This window comes from Haliotis rubra, unplaced genomic scaffold, assembly GCF_003918875.1.
Source record: "Haliotis rubra isolate DU_JTF1 unplaced genomic scaffold, ASM391887v1 Scf1050, whole genome shotgun sequence".
Lineage (NCBI taxonomy): Eukaryota > Metazoa > Mollusca > Gastropoda > Lepetellida > Haliotidae > Haliotis > Haliotis rubra.
In genome coordinates, this window is record NW_025764949.1 from 237,690 (window position 1) to 259,517 (window position 21,828).

The window sequence follows — 21,828 nt, forward strand, 5'->3', positions numbered from 1 at the left end:
GAAAAGTTATGGTTTTATGTTTCCGGAACTGCGATTTACACAACAATACGGGCCATAAATCCGGTTAACACCAGGAACGCGTATGTACATATGGTGTCCTATAATTGCCATCGCGTGTCGCGTCAAAAAAGAACTACGTCGTGGGCGACGTCGCCCACGACGTCGCATAACAAAGACTACGTCGACCACGACGTAGTTCTTTTTTTACGCGCCACGCGATGGCATAATAGGACACCATATGTACACGTGTAAGTTAAGTGGATCGATGGCATCTCTCTTTAAATGACGCTGCATCAGTTGATTTTCAACAGATAGTCAGATTCATACCACTGACCATAGTCCTCTGTCGTATCCTGAGATGATGATCCGGTACTTCATCTGTGTTTTGGTGCTGGGGATATCAGGTATGTATCACGTTTTACCTGTACTATCATTGGTAGGGGTGGTGAAGTAGTCTAGTTGTTAAGGCGTTCGGTCGTCATTCTGAAGGCCCGGGTTCGATTCCACAACTGGGTACAATGTGTGAAGCCCATTTCTGGTGTCCACCACCGTGATATTGCTGGAATATTGCTAAAAGCGGCGTAAAACCAAACTCGCCCACTCACTAGCATTGGTAACATAGGATGAGATGTAAGTTCTGACGCTAGGGGTTTTGGTGAGGTGAGGTGAGGTGAGGTGAAATTGGGTTTTACGTCGTGCTTGAGAATATTTCGCTCATATGACGACGTGCATGCATGTGTATGTGTATGTGCGGCTGCTTGTACTAACACAGACTTAAGCTGGTTTTATAGTGCTAGCTCACTGAGATACCATGCGGCAGTGAAGCATGAATACCCCACTCAGATACATTATACTGACTCCGAGCCGACCAGTCCTTGCTGTACCCATTAATGCCGAGCGCCAGGCAGGGACCAACAAGTACCATATTTTAACGTCTTTTTGGTATGACGCGGTCAGGGATCGAACCAGCGACCTTCCGCTCTCCGGGCGGACGCTCTAACTACTACATCACGGAGGCGGTCCTAGGGGGTTTGGGAGAGTGAAAATTACAATCACTGTGTCGAAGGCATATCATATGCATAGGATGGAATGTTATGTACCTACCTTATAGTGAGTGAGTGAGTATAGTTTTACGCCGCTTTTAGCAATATTCCAGCAATATCACGGTGGGGGAAACCAGAAATGGGCTTCACACATTGTACCCAGATGGGAAATCAAACTCGGGTCTTTGGCGTGACGCCTACCTTACAGACATTCTTGACCCTCTTGTGTTATTCCGGGACAAGCCGAATAGCGACTCGTGCCCCTCGATTTCATATTGGCGTATGAACATCAGAGCTACTTTAAACAAGAACGATAACTATATCCCTGTTTGATTCTGATGGTACTTAATATCACCGAAACACTTGTAAATCGTATGCTGGGGTGGGTTGTTGGAGGGTTATTCATTTCTTTTAATGAAGTAAATCCCTTTGATGCAACTAAAAGAAGGAGAACAGATTTTCTAACTTAATTATAACCAGCTGTTCACCTTACATATCCAAATATATGTTTCAAAATAGAGTTTAAGAATCACATATGGGATTTTATTTTATTGAAAATGCAAATAAAATAAAACAAATTCAGCTCCATTAAATCCCAAAGTAGAATATTAAATGAATACGCTGAAAGAATATGAATAACCTAAAATAGTCGTACTAAATTATCCCCAGAAATGCGAGATATAAGCCCAGTGTTGAAGAGTGAAGTTGATTATATATCTATAATATAATTGTTTTGAAACTCGAAGCGATTTATAACTTCCTAAAATGTTGGGAAGCGCACGTACAATCGCCAAAAGAAGCCCGTAAGATGGTCAAATACACTGTCAACTGGACCCATGAGAATCCGTTAATTGCATGATTCTTATAAAAGCTTCATAATAGGCAGCAAAATCCTGTTAGGTACGTTCTTTGTACTTTCAATATGACGAGATATATTTTTCATGATTTTTTAAACAATGACATAATGCCATACACGATTTATGTATTCTGGATTATTTTTAGCAAAGCACCGCATTCATTACGCCCGTGCTGATTGGTTTGTCGTTTTTTCGCACATGACAAGCATCCATTCGTCACCACTCGCCCCTTTCCGTAACGTCCAAGAAGACTCCATTCGTGAGCAACTCGTGTTATTCCGGGACAAGCCGAATAGCGGCTCGTGCCCCTCTGGAAGGATTTCATATTGGCGCATGAACATCAGAACTACTTTAAACAAGAACGATAACTCTATTCCTGTTTGATTTCGATGGAACTTAATATCACCAGAGACCATATAATATATGGTCTCTGATATCACCGAAGCACATTGTATTGCTGTTTTTGTTTTCACTTGTTTATTTTAAAGAACTAAACGGTTTGATACAACTAAAAGAAGGAGGAAAGCTTTTTTGTTAAAGACACATTCTAACGTAATTGTTACCAGCTGTTCACCGTATATTTCGTGAGTACCATTGCAATCAAACAGGAATAGAGTTGTCGTTCTTGTTTAAAGTAGTTCTGGTTGTGGAAAGAGGCGAGTGGTGAAGAATGCTTTCGTGCCATTTATAGTCTTTTGAGTAATATATAGTTGACATGTTCTTTCAGCATCGGCTACTAGTTGGTTCCATTCCCCGTCCCCGTCCCAGGTTGCCTTTTCCGCTGGTCTCACGCATAACGTTGCACTTGGTAAAGGAAGAACCCTTTGCTTCAACCACATCTTCCTCAACATTGGAAACGCCTACAACCTGAAAACGGGGACATTCACTTGTCCTAGGAGCGGCGTGTACTCTTTCCAGCTGTCTGCCTTAACTCAAAAAGGCAAAGAAGCGTGGCTCGAACTCACCGTCAACGGCAAACTTATAGTGAGTGCGTGGGGAAGAACTGGGTATGCGACTGCTACGAACGCCGTTATCGTTCGTGTGAGAAAGGGGGACAGGGTGCGGGTACAAGCAAGAAGGCACACGACGAGGTTGTTTGGAAGAGCTGACCAGGTATACACAACCTTCTCCGGCTATCTAATCTCTGCTCGGTGGTGAACTGAGGGTTGGAAAATGTTAGTGACGTAATTAAAAAAGATCTTTTCCCCGTATTGGTATAATTGTTCTTTTTTTTGTTAACGCCACACACGGTACTCCTCCTATATGGCGGCAGTCTCTAAGCGATCGGATCTGGATCTAATCATCCAGTGATTGACGTCATCAGCATGGCTCTGAGCAGTAAGAATACGATGACGTGCACATCTGCCCCAATACTCCTCCTATATGGCGGCAGTCTCTAAGCGATCGGATCTGGATCTAATCATCCAGTGATTGACGTCATCAGCATGGCTCTGAGCAGTAAGAATACGATGACCTGCACATCTGCCCCAGTACTCCTACTATATGGCGCCAGTCTCTAAGCGATCGGATCTGGATCTAATCATCCAGTGATTGACGTCATCGGCATGGCTCTGAGCAAAAAGAATACGATGACGTGCACATCTGCAAACCAAACCACCCGATTACGCTAGTCGCCTCGTACGATAGGCATGAGTTGATGAAGATGTACTCTTACTCGGATATTCAAGTGTAAAATAACGGGTGGTTCCTCTTTGGCCATGCAAGGATGCGTCCACCACAGTTCTTACGGGTTGCTGCTGTAGTATGTCTCTTTCTGATAAGGTATGATAATGGTTTGATCTAACTTGAAGTGTTTTAATTTCGACAGGAAATAGTTCCATTATTGCAAGGAGGTACAATTGTCGCAAGAGATGACAAACGTTAGGTTTCCTTGATCGCAATGGATGAATCGGTCACATTTTAGTCAACTGAGTGAGTGAGTGAGTTGGGTTTTACGCCGATTTTAGCAATAGTCCAGCAACATCACGGCGGGGTACACAAGAAATGGGCTTCACACATTGTACGCATATGGGGAATCGAACCCGGGTCTTCAGCGTGACGAGCGAACGCTGTAACCATTAGGCTACCGCACCGCCCCCTGCATTGTATATTTCCTGTCGCTGCAAAATCATGAATACTATTTAAAGGTAGCTGCAATGGTGTTAACATAAAATCGATATATGGTGTTTAGAAAACGGATTTAAATTTTCAAAATCAAAAACGAATTGCATTCTTTTTTGTCGAAAATATAAACATCACAAAGACCCGGAATTGTTTCTAGATGACACCCCTATTAACGCTGTAAAGGGAGCTATTCACCATTTAGCCTTGCGTCCTCATTTGAAAAATAAATGCCCGAAAGCACTTGATATATTAAAAGTTGTTTCTAACTGAAAGTGGGGAGGGGATCTGAAAATCCTCCTCTAACTATATAGAGCGCTGATCCGTTCTAAACGTGATTTGATAAGCAATTAAAACACACTAGATTCTTTTCATCACCAAGGTCTCAGGCTTTGCCTTGGATCCTTCAGAACATCGCCGATTCAGAGATTATCATCCAAAACTGTGGTCCACAGGAGATATCGCTTGTGTGAGATCAAACGATATCTCCTAGGAGATATCGTTTTGACAGTAGATTTTTACAATGCCCTGACAATGCTATGACGTCATGTACTTGATGACGTTCTTGCTAAGATTTCAGAATATTTCAGTGGCATTGCTTGAAAATTTGCGCAGATGGAAAAGGAGAAACATGGGGCCAAATACGTCATTCAATACACAGTTGCATGCTTCAAACCAATGTCCTACCTCAGTTGATAACAAACAGGAAACCAACCACCCGTACAATACCTTTCTAACAACCCGTACAGATGATTTGTTTACATGAGCAAGTACCATGGGCGCGTACTGTTATTGTTTTCACTAATATCTCAGTTTGTATGTATTGACAGAAGCTAAAATCTTGACACAGAGGCTACATAACCCCATTTAGCCTAAAAATGCACAATACGTGAAATGAATTCAATTGAGTAATAAATATAAAGACGTCGACGTCTCGGTTTTTTCCGATTCACGCCGAAAGACGTGTCAAGAAATGATTCAAATGTAAACAAAATATTATGTGTCATGACCAAATGATATGGGGGTTATAATCCGTGACCATTCAGCCTGTAAGACAAGGCAATTTCATAAACATTAACTACTTGGAAATATCAAAATCTTACGAAGTTTGGGACTCACTCTCTACCGGGATCGACTGTCAATCGAGGAAATGGTAGTTGATGACGACCAACTTCCGTTTGAGCATGGACAGGGCTTACCCCCTGTGCCATGATCCACCCCTTAATATACGCAAAGTTATCTTAACAGTATGTTATAATATTGCGTTGTACTGAATCAAATCCTACATACAACTTTATCCTCTATCTAAAGAACACTATAATGAAAGATTATCACTCAATTCACCACTTGGAATGAAAATACAATCCGCTATTTCAGCACCTTACATAAATCTTGAAAATATAGCCCCAATGTAACTTTTCTCTTCTCCACCATGACAGTTAGTAAGGCCAGAGGTAGACCTAATATTAACAAATTTGAAGAAATCTGAAATGTTGTTGTTTACAATCATAACAAGTTGTCCATACAATTGTATGCTTCACTGTTTGAGGGCTGCTTGAGTATTGTCATTGCTGGTCAAATAAGTCAATGTATATGGTATATATAGACATAGGAGATGTGTTGATGTGCCAGTAAATAAATATTCCTAAAACAATGAGGTGAAGGTGAAATAGGGTTTAACGTCGCACTTAAGAGAGACCATACTGCAGTTAAGCATGGATACCCAACTCAGACACATTATACTGACTCCTAGCCGACCAGTCCTTGTTGTACCCATTAAAGTCGAGCGCCAGGCAGGGACCAACGAGTACCAATTTTCACGTCTTTTGGTATGACGTGGTTCGGGATCGAACCTTCCGCTCTCCGGGCGGACGCTCTAACCACTACACTCCGGAGGCGGTCCCCTAAAATTTGTAGATGAGATACGTACAGGTATTAATTACCCTGAAGATAAGTTTGTCCAATTCTGATTGGTCGAGAGCCAAAGCATACCAAAGGCCAAGTGAAATCGTATTTTCCATGGATATAACAGAACTGCTATTTCGTGTATTGTGCCCATTCAAAACTATATCGTATCGTCGGAGGTGAAGAAACAAACTTTGCAAATGAAAATAGATATGTGTATAGGAAACCTGCAATCAAACATCACAACACATGATAATTCAGTTTTATTTCCTGTTATGCTACCTGTTATTCAGCCAAGCCGGAAATGTTTTGCTCCAATCTACTGGATGTTTCAGTTAATAACGAACTGAAAATATAACATCAAAGAATTGTTGTCATTGTTTTCATTACAAGAATAATTATATCTCAAGCAGTTATTTTAACAGAGATAATATATACATATTGCTATCGTATTAGTATCACGCATGTTATTCAAAATGATAATTAAAATAGGCTCAACACTTACGTGGCTGGATACATTTTACGTCTGAGACAGTTTCATAAGTCACCGTTGACTTCCCACGGAGCATGCCACTTTAATTGTAAAAACAAAATGTTGGCAATTAATTGTCTAATATGACTTCAGTGAGTCAGTAACGCTGGTCTAGGGGCCCACGGATGATGAGGCGGTGATCGGTTAGTGATTGCTGAGAATAAGATGAAATTGGTGCGATCGCCTTAGGCGCGAAAAGTGGACCCTCATCAACATGGTAAGCGGAAGTGGCACGCGTATAGAATGAGGTGGTCTGCATTTGCTGTCTTGCTGACTTTGTAAGTAGACGACTTGAGGCGAACTTACTTCCAGGAAAATAGCTACCGTCCAGCAAAGAAATGCATCGAGGTTCGATTCTAGGCGTTTAAGAAAAGGTTTAAAAAGGTTAATAAAATGACGGTACGAAAACCAAAAATACCGAAATTTTGGATTGCAGTACACCGAACCGAAGCAAAATACCGTGGTTCAACTAATACCTTGGTAAACCGTATCACCCCTACTTGCTGTTGGACTGGAAAGATGCTCATCGTACATTATCACCAACATCACCGGCCACTGGCTGAGCTGGTGATTCCGCCACATCTTTCTCTACTTCTGGAGCTGGTTCATCTGCCAGTGTAAGGGTAGTGACTCTTGTGTGTGTGTTTCTCTCTCTCTCTCTGTGTGTGTGTTTTTCTCACTCTGTGTGTGTGTGTGTGTGTGTGTGCCTTCTTCCCCCTCTTCCCTACTCCTCAATCTTCCCCCCGTGTCCTAGCCTGCAGTGTTTCCTGACATCTTGCTGATTCGTGGATTTCGTGGCACAATCGTCAGCAGCTGATGACCTGACGTCAGTGTTAAACTCCTTATACACCTGATTTGCCGGCAATCGTAGCTGATTCGTAGACAGTTGCGTCGTACCTGCTTCGGCGTGTATTTGTGGGATTCGTGACAGATTCTTAGCCGATTCGTGGTCTAGCCACGAATTGACGAATACCAACGAATGTCTACGAATCGATTACGATTCGATTACGATTCAGTTACGATGCCTATGAATGCACTACGAATTTGTTATGAATTAACTACGATATGTTTAGATTCGGGAGTTCATGACCAAAGTTCATGAACAGTTCGAAACGAGTGCCTCGAATTCCCAATTGCTGAAGAATTGCAAGAACTGATTACGTCTATATACGAATTAGTTTTGTCAGTTTGTCAATTCGTGGCGGTTCGTGGTCTGTATGGAATAGAGGCATAACAGACCATTGTCACATAGCTGGATTCTTTTTTTGAGCTCGGTGTTACAAAACATCCAACTTGTCACACTGCCCGATGCTGTGCCTCAACAAAGACTAGTTGCCTCAGATTAGATAAGCTCATGAATGCACTTTATAAGGGACTCAAGGAAAGCAATAAGATTTCTAAACCTTTGTAATATATGTCCATAGTCACTTTATTTTATTTTTTTAAATTTAAAAAATGTAAAATGTGAATCCAAGTGCTATGTGTATTCCAGTATCAACATTACTGAGGTACATCAAATTGTTGGAGCACTCAGGCAGTCTGTTGTTGATACATGCATGTTAGTATGTGCATAGTTTCCATATGTATATTTTCAATGTGAAGAACAATGTAACATTTGACATAGTCATTACTAGTTGACATATTCATGAAGATAATTTTACCTTTGCGGGGGATATTGATGACTTTGTCTTCTTGTTTATGACTTCATCAAAGTAGGAAGTTTTAACAAATATTAAATAACCATGTGTTCCCAACTAGGCCTTTTAATTTGGTCCTCTAATCATCATCCAAAATACCATTTTACAGGTAAAACAATAACCAAAAATGCATATTATCAACAAATCTAGAAACATGTTATAACGAAGGTCACAATCAGAATGGGTGGTAACAAATGGTTTATGCCCTCTGTGGCACTTGTCAAATTAATTGATATGTGTCAAGATTCCCTGTGTGACCCGCGAGTGTTTCTTATGTCCCCGTGCGGCACATGTGTGCAGCAAGCCATACGTGATTGAGGGCTAGATCATTAAAGCCTTTGATTAACCTATCCGTGTAGGTCCGGGTTAGAATATTGATCTTCAGTAACCCATGATCGGGTGGTCAGGCTCGCTGGCTTGGTTGACACATGTCATCGGTTCCCATTTGCGCAGATCGATGGTCATGCTGTTGATCAGTCACTGTCTGGTTCAGACTCGATTATTTACAGACCTCCGCCATATAGCTGGAATATTGCTGAGTGCGGCAGAAAACTAAACTCAATCACTCACTCACAACTTAGGGATATATTTAATTGCCCTATGGTCATAAATTGCTTGGTGAAAAGTTATTGTTTTATGTTTCCCGACACAACCTAGCTAACGACACTGTCCCCATATCCGATGTAGACTGTTACACGTCTACAAATCACACAACCCAGCTAACGACTGTGTCCCCATATCCGATGTAGACTGTTACACGTCTACAAATCACACAACCCAGCTAACGACTGTGTCCCCATATCCGATGTAGACTGTTACACGTCTACAAATCACACAACCCAGCTAACGACTGTGTCCCCATATCCGATGTAGACTGTTACACGTCTACAAATCACACAACCCAGCTAACGACTGTGTCCCCATATCCGATGTAGACTGTTACACGTCTACAAATCACACAACCCAGCTAACGACAGTGCCCCATTATTCGATATAGACTAGTTATTACACGTCTACAGATGGGACTCAATCAGTCCTGTTCCTGTGTAGGGAAATGATTAACGTTCCACTATCCTATAATTGGAGAGAATAAACAGGCATGTCAATCATAAAATTGCCCATTCTCTGTTCCCCTACTAGGATTAACAGGTAGTAAACAAAGTACACAAAACACGCTTATATAACGAACTGAGGGGGGAGGGGTCTCGCCGATTGCTGTTAGTATATTTCATCATAAAAGTGTTGGACATACATCTAACTCACTTTGTGATCCTATATGTGCTCTCTCAAAGACAAGGTTGATGTGTATAAAGAACTCTTCATCTCATAATCTTTGAACTGCTCTCGTGCCACCAATCATCTTGTTTATAAGACGAATAGTGAGTGTGTGAGTATGGTTTTACGCTGCTTTTAGCAATATTCCAGCAACATTACCAATGGGCTTCTCGCATTGTATCAATGTGGGTAATCGAACCCGGGCCTTTGGCGTGACGAGAGAACGTTTTGACTACAAGGCTACCCTACAGCCCCTCATAAGATGAATACATTGCACACTTGCCATATATCAACATGATGAGTTACACAACTTGATCCAAGATGTCTGTCAGTCGAAATGCTTATGACGAAGACCCGTGAAGATCCGGGATAGAATTGATATTCAGCAACCCATGCTTGTCGTAAGAGGTGACTAACGGGGTCACGTGGTCTGGCTCGCTGACTTGGTTGACACGTCATCGGTTCCCAATTGCGCAGAGAGATGCCCATGCTGTGGATCACTGGATTGTCTGGTCCAGACTCGATTATTTACAGACCTCCGCCATATAGCTCGAATATTGCTGAGTGCGGCGTAAAACTAAACTCACTCACTTATGACGAACTACGGCTGTGACGAACTAATTTTAGTGGTGAATTGGAGTTCGTCCTAGCCGTAATTTAGTGTAAGTAAAAGGACAAATGGTTGTCTTGTCTGTGACGTACAATATGGATGCTGCATGGGAGTCACCGAACCATGTGCACGTTGCAATAGAAGCACGGATTCAGAACGTAAAGTGTTAAATCCTTCTTATCCCGAATACACTCCTCATAAGGTGATGTCACTCTTGAAACGTAATGCGGCCTTCACTAGAAAGTGACATTGATATTCGTACAGTGATGACTTGGAACCTGAAAGTTCAAGTCCACATACTTGTACCACTCCAAAGAATATAAGGAACGCTCAAAATATCAGAAATATGTTGTGACTGATTATTGTGAACATAAGGCACAGTTTTATGTTATTCTTGCGTTAATATTTTCTGTGTGTGTTTCAGATGGTTTGGAGGAGAACGTGGGACATCCGTGTATGTGACTCATAATGATAACCCTACAAGCTGTTGCAACGGACGTCCATGGTTAACATGATCCTGATGACAACTGGTTGTAGCTCACCCTGTCTTTCAAATTGATATAAACAAAACTACACAAACACACAATAAGCCATGTATGTCGGTGAGCCTACTGATCTTCTTCTTTTGTATTGTTCCTTTCTGAAACCATGATGGAATATCTATTTTTATCAATCTGTATCTGCAATAGTGGTTCGTTCATCTGCAACTCAACATTTCGGCTTGACAATGCTATACCTGCGCTGGTAGTGAACTGAAAAGTCATACTATTGTCATGTATGTCGTAGTAAGTTATGAAGAAATGGGGAAATGTCTGGCTATATGCCTTTCGCCTAACGGTCTATATCGTTTATACTTTATATTATTGTTTCGAACCTGTGAAGATCCGGGTTAGAACCGGTCTTCGGCAACCCATGCTTGTCGTAGGAGGCGACTAACGGGATCGGGTGGTCAGGCTCGTATATAGACTTGGTTGACACATGTCATCGTATCCAAATCGATACTCATGCTGTTGATCACTGGATTGTCTGGTCCAAATACGATCATTTACTGACCACCGCCATATAGCTGAGTGCGGCTTTAAAAACAACCAAACCAAACCATTTTTACGTTCATATGTTTTTCGGACTATGAAACAAACTCCACGGTTTCAGAACGTAAAGTAGTAAATCCTTCTTACCCTGAATATATATAGGTCCGTCTCCTATTCTCGTGGGTTTCCTATTCTCGCGGTAAACACGTTTTCTGCCGAAATCGCCGATGCGCGACACTTAGCTGTTGTTTACATCACCGACTGGTAACTAGGAAGTGGCCCAAGCCTGTGAGTGATCAAAATCTTGCAGTGTCACGAATATTGTGGAGTTTATACCAACTTGGACATATCATTACTTTTCCCGCCCTTTCCGGCAGGATTGCTCTTACATACACTCAATAACGTTAATTCCTGGTAATACCGCGAGAATGGGAGAAGCCTCGAGCTCGTTTCGTCAGTGGCGGATGGCATTGTTTATCACCGGGCTCACGAGTGGTAATTCACCTGATGGATCTAGCAGCTGATAGATGTAGATGTTAGAGGAGAAGGCCCTTCATTTAAAAACAACAAGCATAAATACCATAAGAATTGTGTTATTTTTTCAGCCGATATCCGTAAGGAATAGGAAACGCATTCCTAAGTGATGTCACACAGAAAAAGCCAGTTCAGTAATGTTCACAAACATCCTTGCTCAGGCTATCCTAGCCTTGCTCCAAGGCTGTACTGAAGGCTAAGGCGATGGATGTATAGTCATTCTACCCTTTAAATAGGCAAGTCTATAATGACGCCAGTCTGTTAGAGTGTTATTTATATTTTTAAGAAATTATCATTCAAATTATTAATAATTACCTTAGAGACTTGTACAAGTCAAATGCTATCCGAGAAGAGGATGTTTGTGAAAGTTATCTTCTGAACTGACAACCTGGTTGTTTCTGTGTGTTTTAATCCTGGTCAACTATCCAATTAGGACAATACTGGGCAACAGTCTATGTGTCATACTGTTGGCGATTACGTAATATTCAATTATGTAGGGGAAAAATGTGTGACTCAATGACAATACCTATATAAGTCAATCTGCAAGGTGAGCTACAAACCTATCGCACCCTCGTATGAAGTTATATATATGACAGTGGGGTAGCGAATTGATCAGTCGGTTGCTGCAGTAGTCACAAAATGAAGTTCACTTTATACGTATGCCTTTGCCTGGTGGCGAGTTCGTGGACAGAGTTCATGGTGCAGGCGAGAGGTAGGTTATGACTGTTAAATGCTGCTTATTGACTAACGATAATACTTACAGTCATTGTGATTTGTAGGGAGGAATGAACAGTAGACTACCCTTATATAGAACATGCTCATCATGAAATGAATTATGTATGTATATTTCTTAATTGATAAATTGAGTACATGTGTCATGATGTTCATTTCTGCTGTCTCCAGTTTGCATTATGTTTGATTTAGACTTTTGAATTGAATTCACAAGAATAAAATTCACAGTTAATATTTAATAATTATTTTGTAAAGTTCATGTTAACAAAGGTTGTATTTTTTGAAAATTTAAAAGGATTTTGCCTGTACTAATATCAGTTTCTCCTTTTCTAATGGATCCCCTATTTTAATATAATATTATCTTCGATGCCTATCTCGGCAAAAGTGTATAGACTTAATTAATCTATTTCAAGCATTTCCTGCTCTATTTGAGTTACCACACAAAACCGAGTTCATATCATATTGTAGAATTATATATACATTGCTTCTTGCATGTGAGAAATGCATACATGAGAAGAAAGGAACTACATGTCGTATCTTAATATAATCGACTGATGCAAAAATAATGCAACTGCTCCCCCGTGAAGAAATGATATAAATATACCCCCTCAATTTAAAACAAAGTAAACGTCAATTTTGACGAAATTATAGGGAGGGATGAACAATAGACTACCTATATATAGAACATGCTCATAATGAACTGAATTATTAATTGATAAATTGAAAAAATGTGTCATGGTGTTCATTTCTGGTATCTCAAAATTGCATTATGTTTGATTTACATTTTTCGAACTGAATTCACAAGAATAAAATTCAAAGTTAATATTTAATAATTATTTTGTTAAGTTCAGGTCTACAAAGGCTGTAAATGTTTGAAAATTTAGAAGGATTTTACCTGTTTTTCATTTTCTGAACCGAGTTCATAAATATTGTAGAAATACCTATTGCTTCTTGCATTTGAGAAATGCAAACATGAGAAGAAAGGAATTACAAGTCCTATTTTAAAATAAACCACTTCTGCGTATATTAATGAAACTGCATGCATGCACACACACACACACACACACACACACACACACACACACACACACACACACACACACACACACACCGCCCCTACGCGTGAAGAAATGATATAAATATACCCTCTCTATTTAAAATAGTAAACGTCAATTTCGTTAATATCAATATTGACAAAATTATGTATCAAGAATAGATTCACGCTAATGTCCAAGGTATGGAATATGGTACGAAACATCTAAGGTAATTCTAGCATCCACCACGTTAAAAATGGAAATGAAGTATGCTTCAGATATTGCAAATAAACTGGGCGGAACTTTGGTTAAACACTCTTCCTCGTCTTACTATGTACCTAAATTTAAATAAAATCAAAAGAACCAAGAAAATAAAACTATTATTTTCAAACTCAGGTAAAAAAAAAAAAGCTCAGGACCTGGTATTTGTGATGACATTTGGACGTCGGGGAAATTTCCTTCCTCATTGTCTCACTTCTTAAACCTTGACGTGACCATACCGATCCTTCAAATTATCGACCAATTCCACGTATTAGCTGCGTTTGCAAAACCAACTCATGATCAGTAATCGATTAGTTAGGTCCTTGGAAACCATTCATCTCATTACTGATATGCAAATATTGCACTGGTATGTTTTAAACTGTGATATTGAACATACTGTTTTACTGTCCTTTGTAGACAGACATTTATTTATAGTCAACTTGCTCTCATCGCGATATGGCTGCGATATTACCGATGCGATGTCAAATTTTAACTCACTCACACATCTCACATCGAATATATTGTCTTAAATTCTTGAGAACTGGCATGGAGAGTAATTGATTGTGTGGGAGTGTAAGCTGTTAAACGTTGAATACTTCTCTCAGTTGTCAGTGCATGTCAGACTCTACTGATACATCTGAGATAAGTCATCCTGTATCGTGTTATTTTCAGGTCCTCTGGTATACTTCAGGGCAATTCTGCCTAAGGACACTACTTACGGACATCGCAGTACCATCGTATTTAGCCAAGTGGAGGCAAACAATGGTTCAGGGTATAACCCATCATCCGGGGTATTCCATGTTCCAATTGCAGGTGTTGTACCAACTTCAGTATCAATGAGCTTGTGTACTTGCATGCCGTCGTGACTGATTAAAAAACAGCGATTGTATAATTTAGCATTAATCTAAGAAGCCCTTTATAGAACGGTTGTCAATGTACCCAAAGTATTTTTTAAATACAATTTTCTTTTTTAAAAACCCAAAACATATTACAGATTTTTTTTAAAAAATCAACAATGGACCGAAATAATCCCCTCTATCTGAATGAGTCAGCCCATGGCGCACTGAGTACCTGTTCATTAATGTGCCTGAAGAACATATTCTTATTGGCCATCGTAATTAAACTTTCGAGTCATATCAAACCAAGTTTAAACACTGGCGTATGAATTCAGAGGTTCAGTCACAGAAAACTAAATTATTAGTAAAATGACAACGGGCGTATACATTTAGGGGCGAACATACGACAATTTATGCTACGTATTTCTGTAGGTCTCTATCTGATGAAATGCCAGCTTGAAACCACCAACCACGGTACTTCTGAGTTCTTCCTGGAGAAAGAAGGATCAGACCAGTCAGTGCTGACCATTCAACACCATTACAGCTCCAAGACTATGAGCGTTATCATACATCTGAACGTGGGGGACCACGTTCTAGTAAGAAAGAGGTATGACATCAAAACGCTCCACTGAGAGGTGGGGTGTGGTCTCAGTTCTCTGGATATCTGCTGCGGAAAGACTGAATCAAGTGTCCATGAATCGGTGTAATCAAAATAATAATGAATTGTCATGATGAATCTTTCATTACGCAATCATGTTAAACGTTTGAAATAAACTGTATTGTTGACGGCTATTTGACGTCTATTCTCTATAATCCACTCGAGGTTAAGTTGAACGTGATAGAGTTTCTTTTCAATTATACTTTGCCCAGGTGTACATCGGCTTTTAACCTATAGGCATGTTACGTTGGTAATGCTTCAGATCACCTAAATGGTCTCAGGCGCCATTACCTACAGATCATCGTCTGATTGTCAATACGATAACCACCCGTGAAGATCCGGGTTAGAATATTGATCTTCAGCAACCCATGCTTGTCGTAAGAGGCGACTAACGGGATCGGGTGATCAGGCTCGCTGACTGGGTTGACACATGCCATTGTATCCCAATTGCGTTGATCGATGTTCATGCTGTGGATCACTGGATTGTCTGGTCCAGACTCGATTATTTACAGACCGCCGCCATAAAGCTGGGATATTGCTGAGTCCTGTGTAAAACTAACATAGGACGAGATGTAATTTCTGACGCTAGGGGTTTTTGGAGAGTGTACATTAACAATCACAGTGTCGAAGGCATATCATATGCATAGGATGGAAACATTTAGACATAAAAGTATATCAATCTGCCATTGGGCTATAAGCACGTGCCCATGCTATTGCATGAGCATTTGGGATAATATTAAATGTTTAGAACGGATCTTATATCATTTGTTATGTACCTACCTTATAGTGAGTGAGTGAGTATGGTTTTACGCCACCTTTAGCAATATTCCAGCAATATCACGGCGGGGGACACCAGAAATGGGCTTCACACATTGTACCCATGTGTGGAATCAACTCGGGTCTTCGGCGTGACGCCTACCTTACAGACATTCTTGACCCTCTCGTGTTATTCCGGGACAAGCCGAATAGCGACTCGTGCCCCTCGATTTCATAATCCTATGCTGAGGTGGGTTGTTTGGGGGAATTCACTGAAGTACATGTAAATCCCTTTGATGCAACTAAAAGAAGAACAGATATTCTAACTTAATTATAACTTGCTGTTCACCTTAAATATCCAAATATATGTTTCAAAATAGAGTTTAAGAATTACATGTGGGATTTTATTTTATTGAAAATGCAAATAAAATAAAACAAATTCAGCTCCATTAAATCCCAAAGTAGAATATTAAATGAATACGCTGAAAGAATATGAATAACCTAAAATAGTCGTTCTAAATTATCCCCAGATATGTGAGATATAAGCCCAGTGTTGAAGAGTGAAGTTGATTATATATCTATAATATAATTGTTTTGAAACTCGAAGCGATTTGTAACTGTATTTCCTAAAATGTTGGGAAGCGCACGTACAATCGCCCCAAAAAGCCCGTAAGATGGTCAAATACACAGTCAACTGGACCCATGAGAGCCATTTTGTAATCCGTTGATCGCATGATTCTTATAAAAGCTTCGTAATAGGCAGCAAAATCCTGTTAGCTATGTTCTTTGTACTTTCAATATGACGAGATATATTTTTCATGATTTTTTAAACAATGACATAATGCCATACATGATTTAAGTACTCTGGATTATTTTTATCAAAGCACCGCAATCATTACGCCCGTGCTGATTGGTTTGTCGTTTTTTCGCACATAACAAGCACCCATTCGTCACCACTCGCCCCTTTCCGTAACGTCCAAGAAGACTCCATTCGTGAGCAACTCGTGTTATTCCGGGACAAGCCGAATAGCGGCTCGTGCCCTTCTGGAAGGATTTCATATTGGCGCATGAACATCAGAACTACTTTAAACAAGAACGATAACTCTATTCCTGTTTGATTTCGATGGAACTTAATCTCACCGAAGCACATTGTATTGCTGTTTTTGTTTTCACATGTTTATTTTAAAGAATTAAACCCTTTGATAGAACTAAAAGAAGGAGGAAAGCTTTTTTGTCAAAGACCCATTCTAACGTAATTGTTACCAGCTGTTCACCGTATATTTCGTGAGTACCATTGCAATCAAACAGGAATAGAGTTGTCGTTCTTGTTTAAAGTAGTTCTGGTTGCGGAAAGGGGCGAGTGGTGACGAATGCTTTCGTGCCATTTATAGTCTTTTGAGTAATATATAGTTGACATGTTCTTTCAGCATCGGCTACTAGTTGGTTGCATTCCCCGTCCCCGTCCCAGGTTGCCTTTTCCGCTGGTCTCACGCATAACGTTGCACTTGGTAAAGGAAGAACCCTTTGCTTCAACCACATCTTCCTCAACATTGGAAACGCCTACAACCTGAAAACGGGGACATTCACTTGTCCTAGGAGCGGCGTGTACTCTTTCCAGCTGTCTGCCTTAACTCAAAAAGGCAAAGAAGCGTGGCTCGAACTCACCGTCAACGGCAAACTTATAGTGAGTGCGTGGGGAAGAACTGACTATGCGACTGCTACGAACGCCGTTATCGTTCGTGTGAGAAGGGGGGACAAGGTGCGGGTACAAGCAAGAAGGCACACGACGTATCTGTATGAAAGAGCTGACGCGGTATACACAACCATCTCCAGCTACCTAATCTCTGCTCGGTAGTGAACTGAGGGTTGGAAAATGTTAGTGACGTAATTAAAAAAGATCTTTCCCCGTATTGATATAATTGTTCTTTTTTTGTTAACGTCACACACGGTACTCCTCCTATATGGCGGCAGTCTCTAAGCGATCGGATCTGGACCTAATCATCCAGTGATTGACGTCATCGGCATGGGTCTGAGCAATAAGAATACGATGACGTGCATATCTGCCCCAGTACTCCTCCTATATGGCGGCAGTCTCTAAGCGATCGGATCTGGATCTAATCATCCAGTGATTGACGTCATCGGCATGGGTCTGAGCAATAAGAATACGATTACGTGCATATCTGCAAACCAAACCACCCGAATCAGCTAGTCGCCTCGTACGATAGGCATGAGTTGATGAAGATGTACTCTCACTCGGATATTCAAGTGTAAGATAACGGGTAGTACCTCTTTGGCCATGCAAGGACGCGCCATACGTCCACCACAATTCTTACGGGTTGCTGCCGTAGTATGTCATTTTCTGATATAAGATAATATAATGGTTTGGTCTAACTTGAAGTGTTTTAATTTCCACAGGAAATAGTTCCATTATTGCAAGGAGGTACAATTGTCGCAAGAGATGACAAACGTTAGGTTTCCTTGATCGCAATGGATGAATCGGTCACATTTTAGTCAACTGAGTGAGTGAGTGAGTTGGGTTTTACGCCGATTTTAGCAATAGTCCAGCAACATCACGGCGGAGTACACAAGAAATGGGCTTCACACATTGTACACATATGGGGAATCGAACCCGGGTCTTCAGCGTGACGAGCGAACGCTGTAACCATTAGGCTACCGCACCGCCCCCTGCTGTTAATATTTCCTGTCGCTGCAAAATCGTGAATACTATTTAAAGGCAGCTGCAATGGTGTTTACATAAAATCGATATATGGTGTTTAGAAAACGGATTTAAATTTTCAAAATCAAAAACGAATTGCATTCTTTTTTGTCGAAAATATAAACATCACAAAGACCCGGAATTGTTTCTTGATGACACCCCTATTAACGTTGTAAAGGGAGCTATTCACCATTTAGCCTTGCATCCTCATTTGAAAAATAAATGCCCGAAAGCACTTGATATATTAAAAGTTGTTTCTAACTGAAAGTGGGGAGGGGATCTGAAAATCCTCCTCTAACTATATAGAGCGCTGATCCGTTCTAAACGTGATTTGATAAGCAATTAAAACACACTAGATTCTGTTCATCACCAAGGTCTCAGGCTTTGCCTTGGAGCCTTCGGAACATCGCCGATTCAGAGTTTATCATCCAAAACTGTGGTCCACAGGAGATATCACTTGTGTGAGATCAAACGATATCTCCTAGGAGATATCGTTTTGATAGTGGATTTTGTACAATGCCCTGACAATGCTATGACGTCATGTACTTGATGACGTCACAATGCAAGTCTAATGTCAGTACCGTGTTCAGAGATGTACATTTTTCATTGAAAATTAATGAAGAGTGATTTTGGATGATAAATAGAATCTCACCCTCGTATCTTCTGATATCAAATATATCAACACTCGTTGATAAAAGTTAAAATATCCTCGGCAAACCTCGGATATTTGTAACTTTATCAACTCGTGTTGATATAATTGATATCAGAAGACACTTGGGTGAGATTCTCTATTTAAGAAATACTTTTCGCTCTACCACCATGTATAGTGTAATAAAACACACTTTTGCCCTGAACTATTATAGTTAACGCACGAGGACGCATCCAGGGGGTTAACGTTATAATAGTTCAGGGCGAAAGTGTGTTTTATTACACTATACATGGTGGTAGGGCGAAGTGTATTTCGTTTCTAAGATGCCAAATTTAATACTTTCTAAAGATAATTACGATTAATTTAAGGCAGAAAACAAACGACGGTGTCGGTGACCTAAATTAAGAATCCTCGCACAGGGCTAACTGGCGCGCTGTTCTATTGATGTGTCTGCCCCCTACATTAAGACGAACGTTACAAGAAAATAACAAATGATAACAGTTTGATGACGGTTTACGTTCGGATTAAATATCTTCTCTGAATTATTTTAATTACATCTGTCATTAACGTAAACCATATGGGGCAATATGAACGTTTTCATTTCTACTACCAGCGTAAGTTTAGATCAGTACATCCAGAGGAAGTAGAGTAGTCAAGCGACATTCCACAATTGCATTGTGGGAATGTAAACATTACGAACGTTACCGTGTCGCTGAAAACTTTTGAGTCGAAATGACACATTTTAACCGTTGTAAAACATAAACGTAATGTTTCCACCAGTGATGTTAGCTGCGTGAAGCAACAGCCAACCAGGAAACTGGATGCAACGGTGTAGTTTACTGTAGGAGGCTGTACGAGGCGATGACAACTGACATGCATCGTGACGTCACTTACAATTGTGACGTAATGTAAAATGATTCGATTACGAGGGGGCACACTAGAATGGCGCAGTGACGGGAAAACGTCATTCAATTGTTACGTCATCAAAAAACTATACCTTTATTGTCTGATAATGTATTTTTTTTTCGATTGTTCTAACCGCTAGGCATCTTAGAATTAGGCACATAGATGCCCCAGGTGTCTCTAATGACGTTCTTGCTAAGATTTCAGAATATTTCAGTGGCATTGCTTTAAAATTTGCGCAGATGGAAAAGGAGAGACAAGGGGGCCAAATACGTCATTCAATACACAGTTGCATGCTTCAAACCAATGTCCTACCTCAGTTGATAACAAACAGGAAACCAACCACCCGTACAATACCTTTTCAACAATCCGTACAGATGATTTGTTTACATGAGCAAGAACCATGGGCGCGTACAGTTATTGTTTTCGCTAATATCTCAGTTTGTATGTATTGACAGAAGCTTAAATCTTGACACAGTGGCTTCATAACCCCATTTAGCCTAAAAATGCACAATACGTGAAATGAAATCAATTGATTATGTAAAGACGTCGAAAATGGTCGATTTCTCGGCTTTTCCGATTCGCGCCGAAAGACGTGTCAAGAAATGATTCAAATGTAAACAAAATATTATGTGTCATGACCAAATGATATAGGGGTTATAATCCGTGACCATTCAGCCTGTAAGACAAGTCGATTTCATAAACATTTACTACTTGGAAATATCAAAATCTTACGAAGTTTGGGACTCACTCTCTCCCGGGATCGACTGTCTATCGAGGAAATGGTAGTTGATGACGACCAACTTCCGTTTGAGCATGGACAGGGCTTACCCCCTGTGCCATGATCCACCCCTTAATATACACAAAGGTTATCTTAACAGTACGTTTTAATATTGCGTTGTACTGAATCAAATCCTACATACAACTTTATCCTCTTTCTAAAGAACACTATAATGAAAGATTATCACTCAATTCACCACTTGGAATGAATATACAATCCGCTATTTCAGCACCTTACACAAATCTTGAAAATATAGCCCCAATGTAACTTTTCTCTTCTCCACCATGGCAGTTAGTAAGGACAGAGGTAGACCTAACATTAACAAAATTGAAGAAATCTGAAATGTCGTTCTTTACAATCATAACAAGTTGTCCATACGGTTGTATGCTTCATTGTTTGAGGGCTGCTGGAGTGTTGTCATTGCTGGTCATATAAGTCAATGTATATGGTATATATAGACATAGGAGATGTGTTGATGTGCCAGTAAATAAATATTCCTAAAACAATGAGGTGAAGGTGAATTAGGGTTTAACGTCGCACTTAAGAGAGACCATACCGCAGTTAAGCATGGATACCCAACTCAGACACATTATACTGACTCCGAGCCGACCAGTCCTTGTTGTACCCATTAAAGTCGAGCGCCAGGCAGGGACCAACGAGTACCAATTTTCACGTCTTTTGGTATGACGTGGTTGGTATAACCACTACACCCCGGAGACGGTCCCCTAAAATTTGTAGATGAGATACGTACAGGTATTTATTACCCTGAAGATAGGTTTGTCCAATTCTGATTGGTCGAGAGCCAAAGCATACCAAAGGCCAAGTAAAATCGTATTTTCCATGGATATAACAGAACTGCTATTTCGTGTATTGTGCCCATTCAAAACTATATCGTAT

The 21,828-nt window shown here is 40.4% G+C and overlaps 1 protein-coding gene across 1 annotated transcript; it reads left to right on the plus strand.

Annotated features, from left to right (window-relative positions):
• The first annotated feature begins 271 nt into the window (after positions 1-271).
• On the plus strand, positions 272-17,792 carry LOC124276492 (complement C1q tumor necrosis factor-related protein 4-like). Its single transcript, XM_046712126.1, has 6 exons — positions 272-404; positions 2,628-3,054; positions 12,286-12,317; positions 14,305-14,445; positions 14,901-15,098; positions 17,310-17,792. The coding sequence occupies exons 1-6, from the start codon at positions 359-361 to the stop codon at positions 17,735-17,737; spliced, it is 1,272 nt and encodes a 423-aa protein (XP_046568082.1). The 5' UTR covers positions 272-358; the 3' UTR covers positions 17,738-17,792.
• Positions 17,793-21,828: the final 4,036 nt, after the last annotated feature.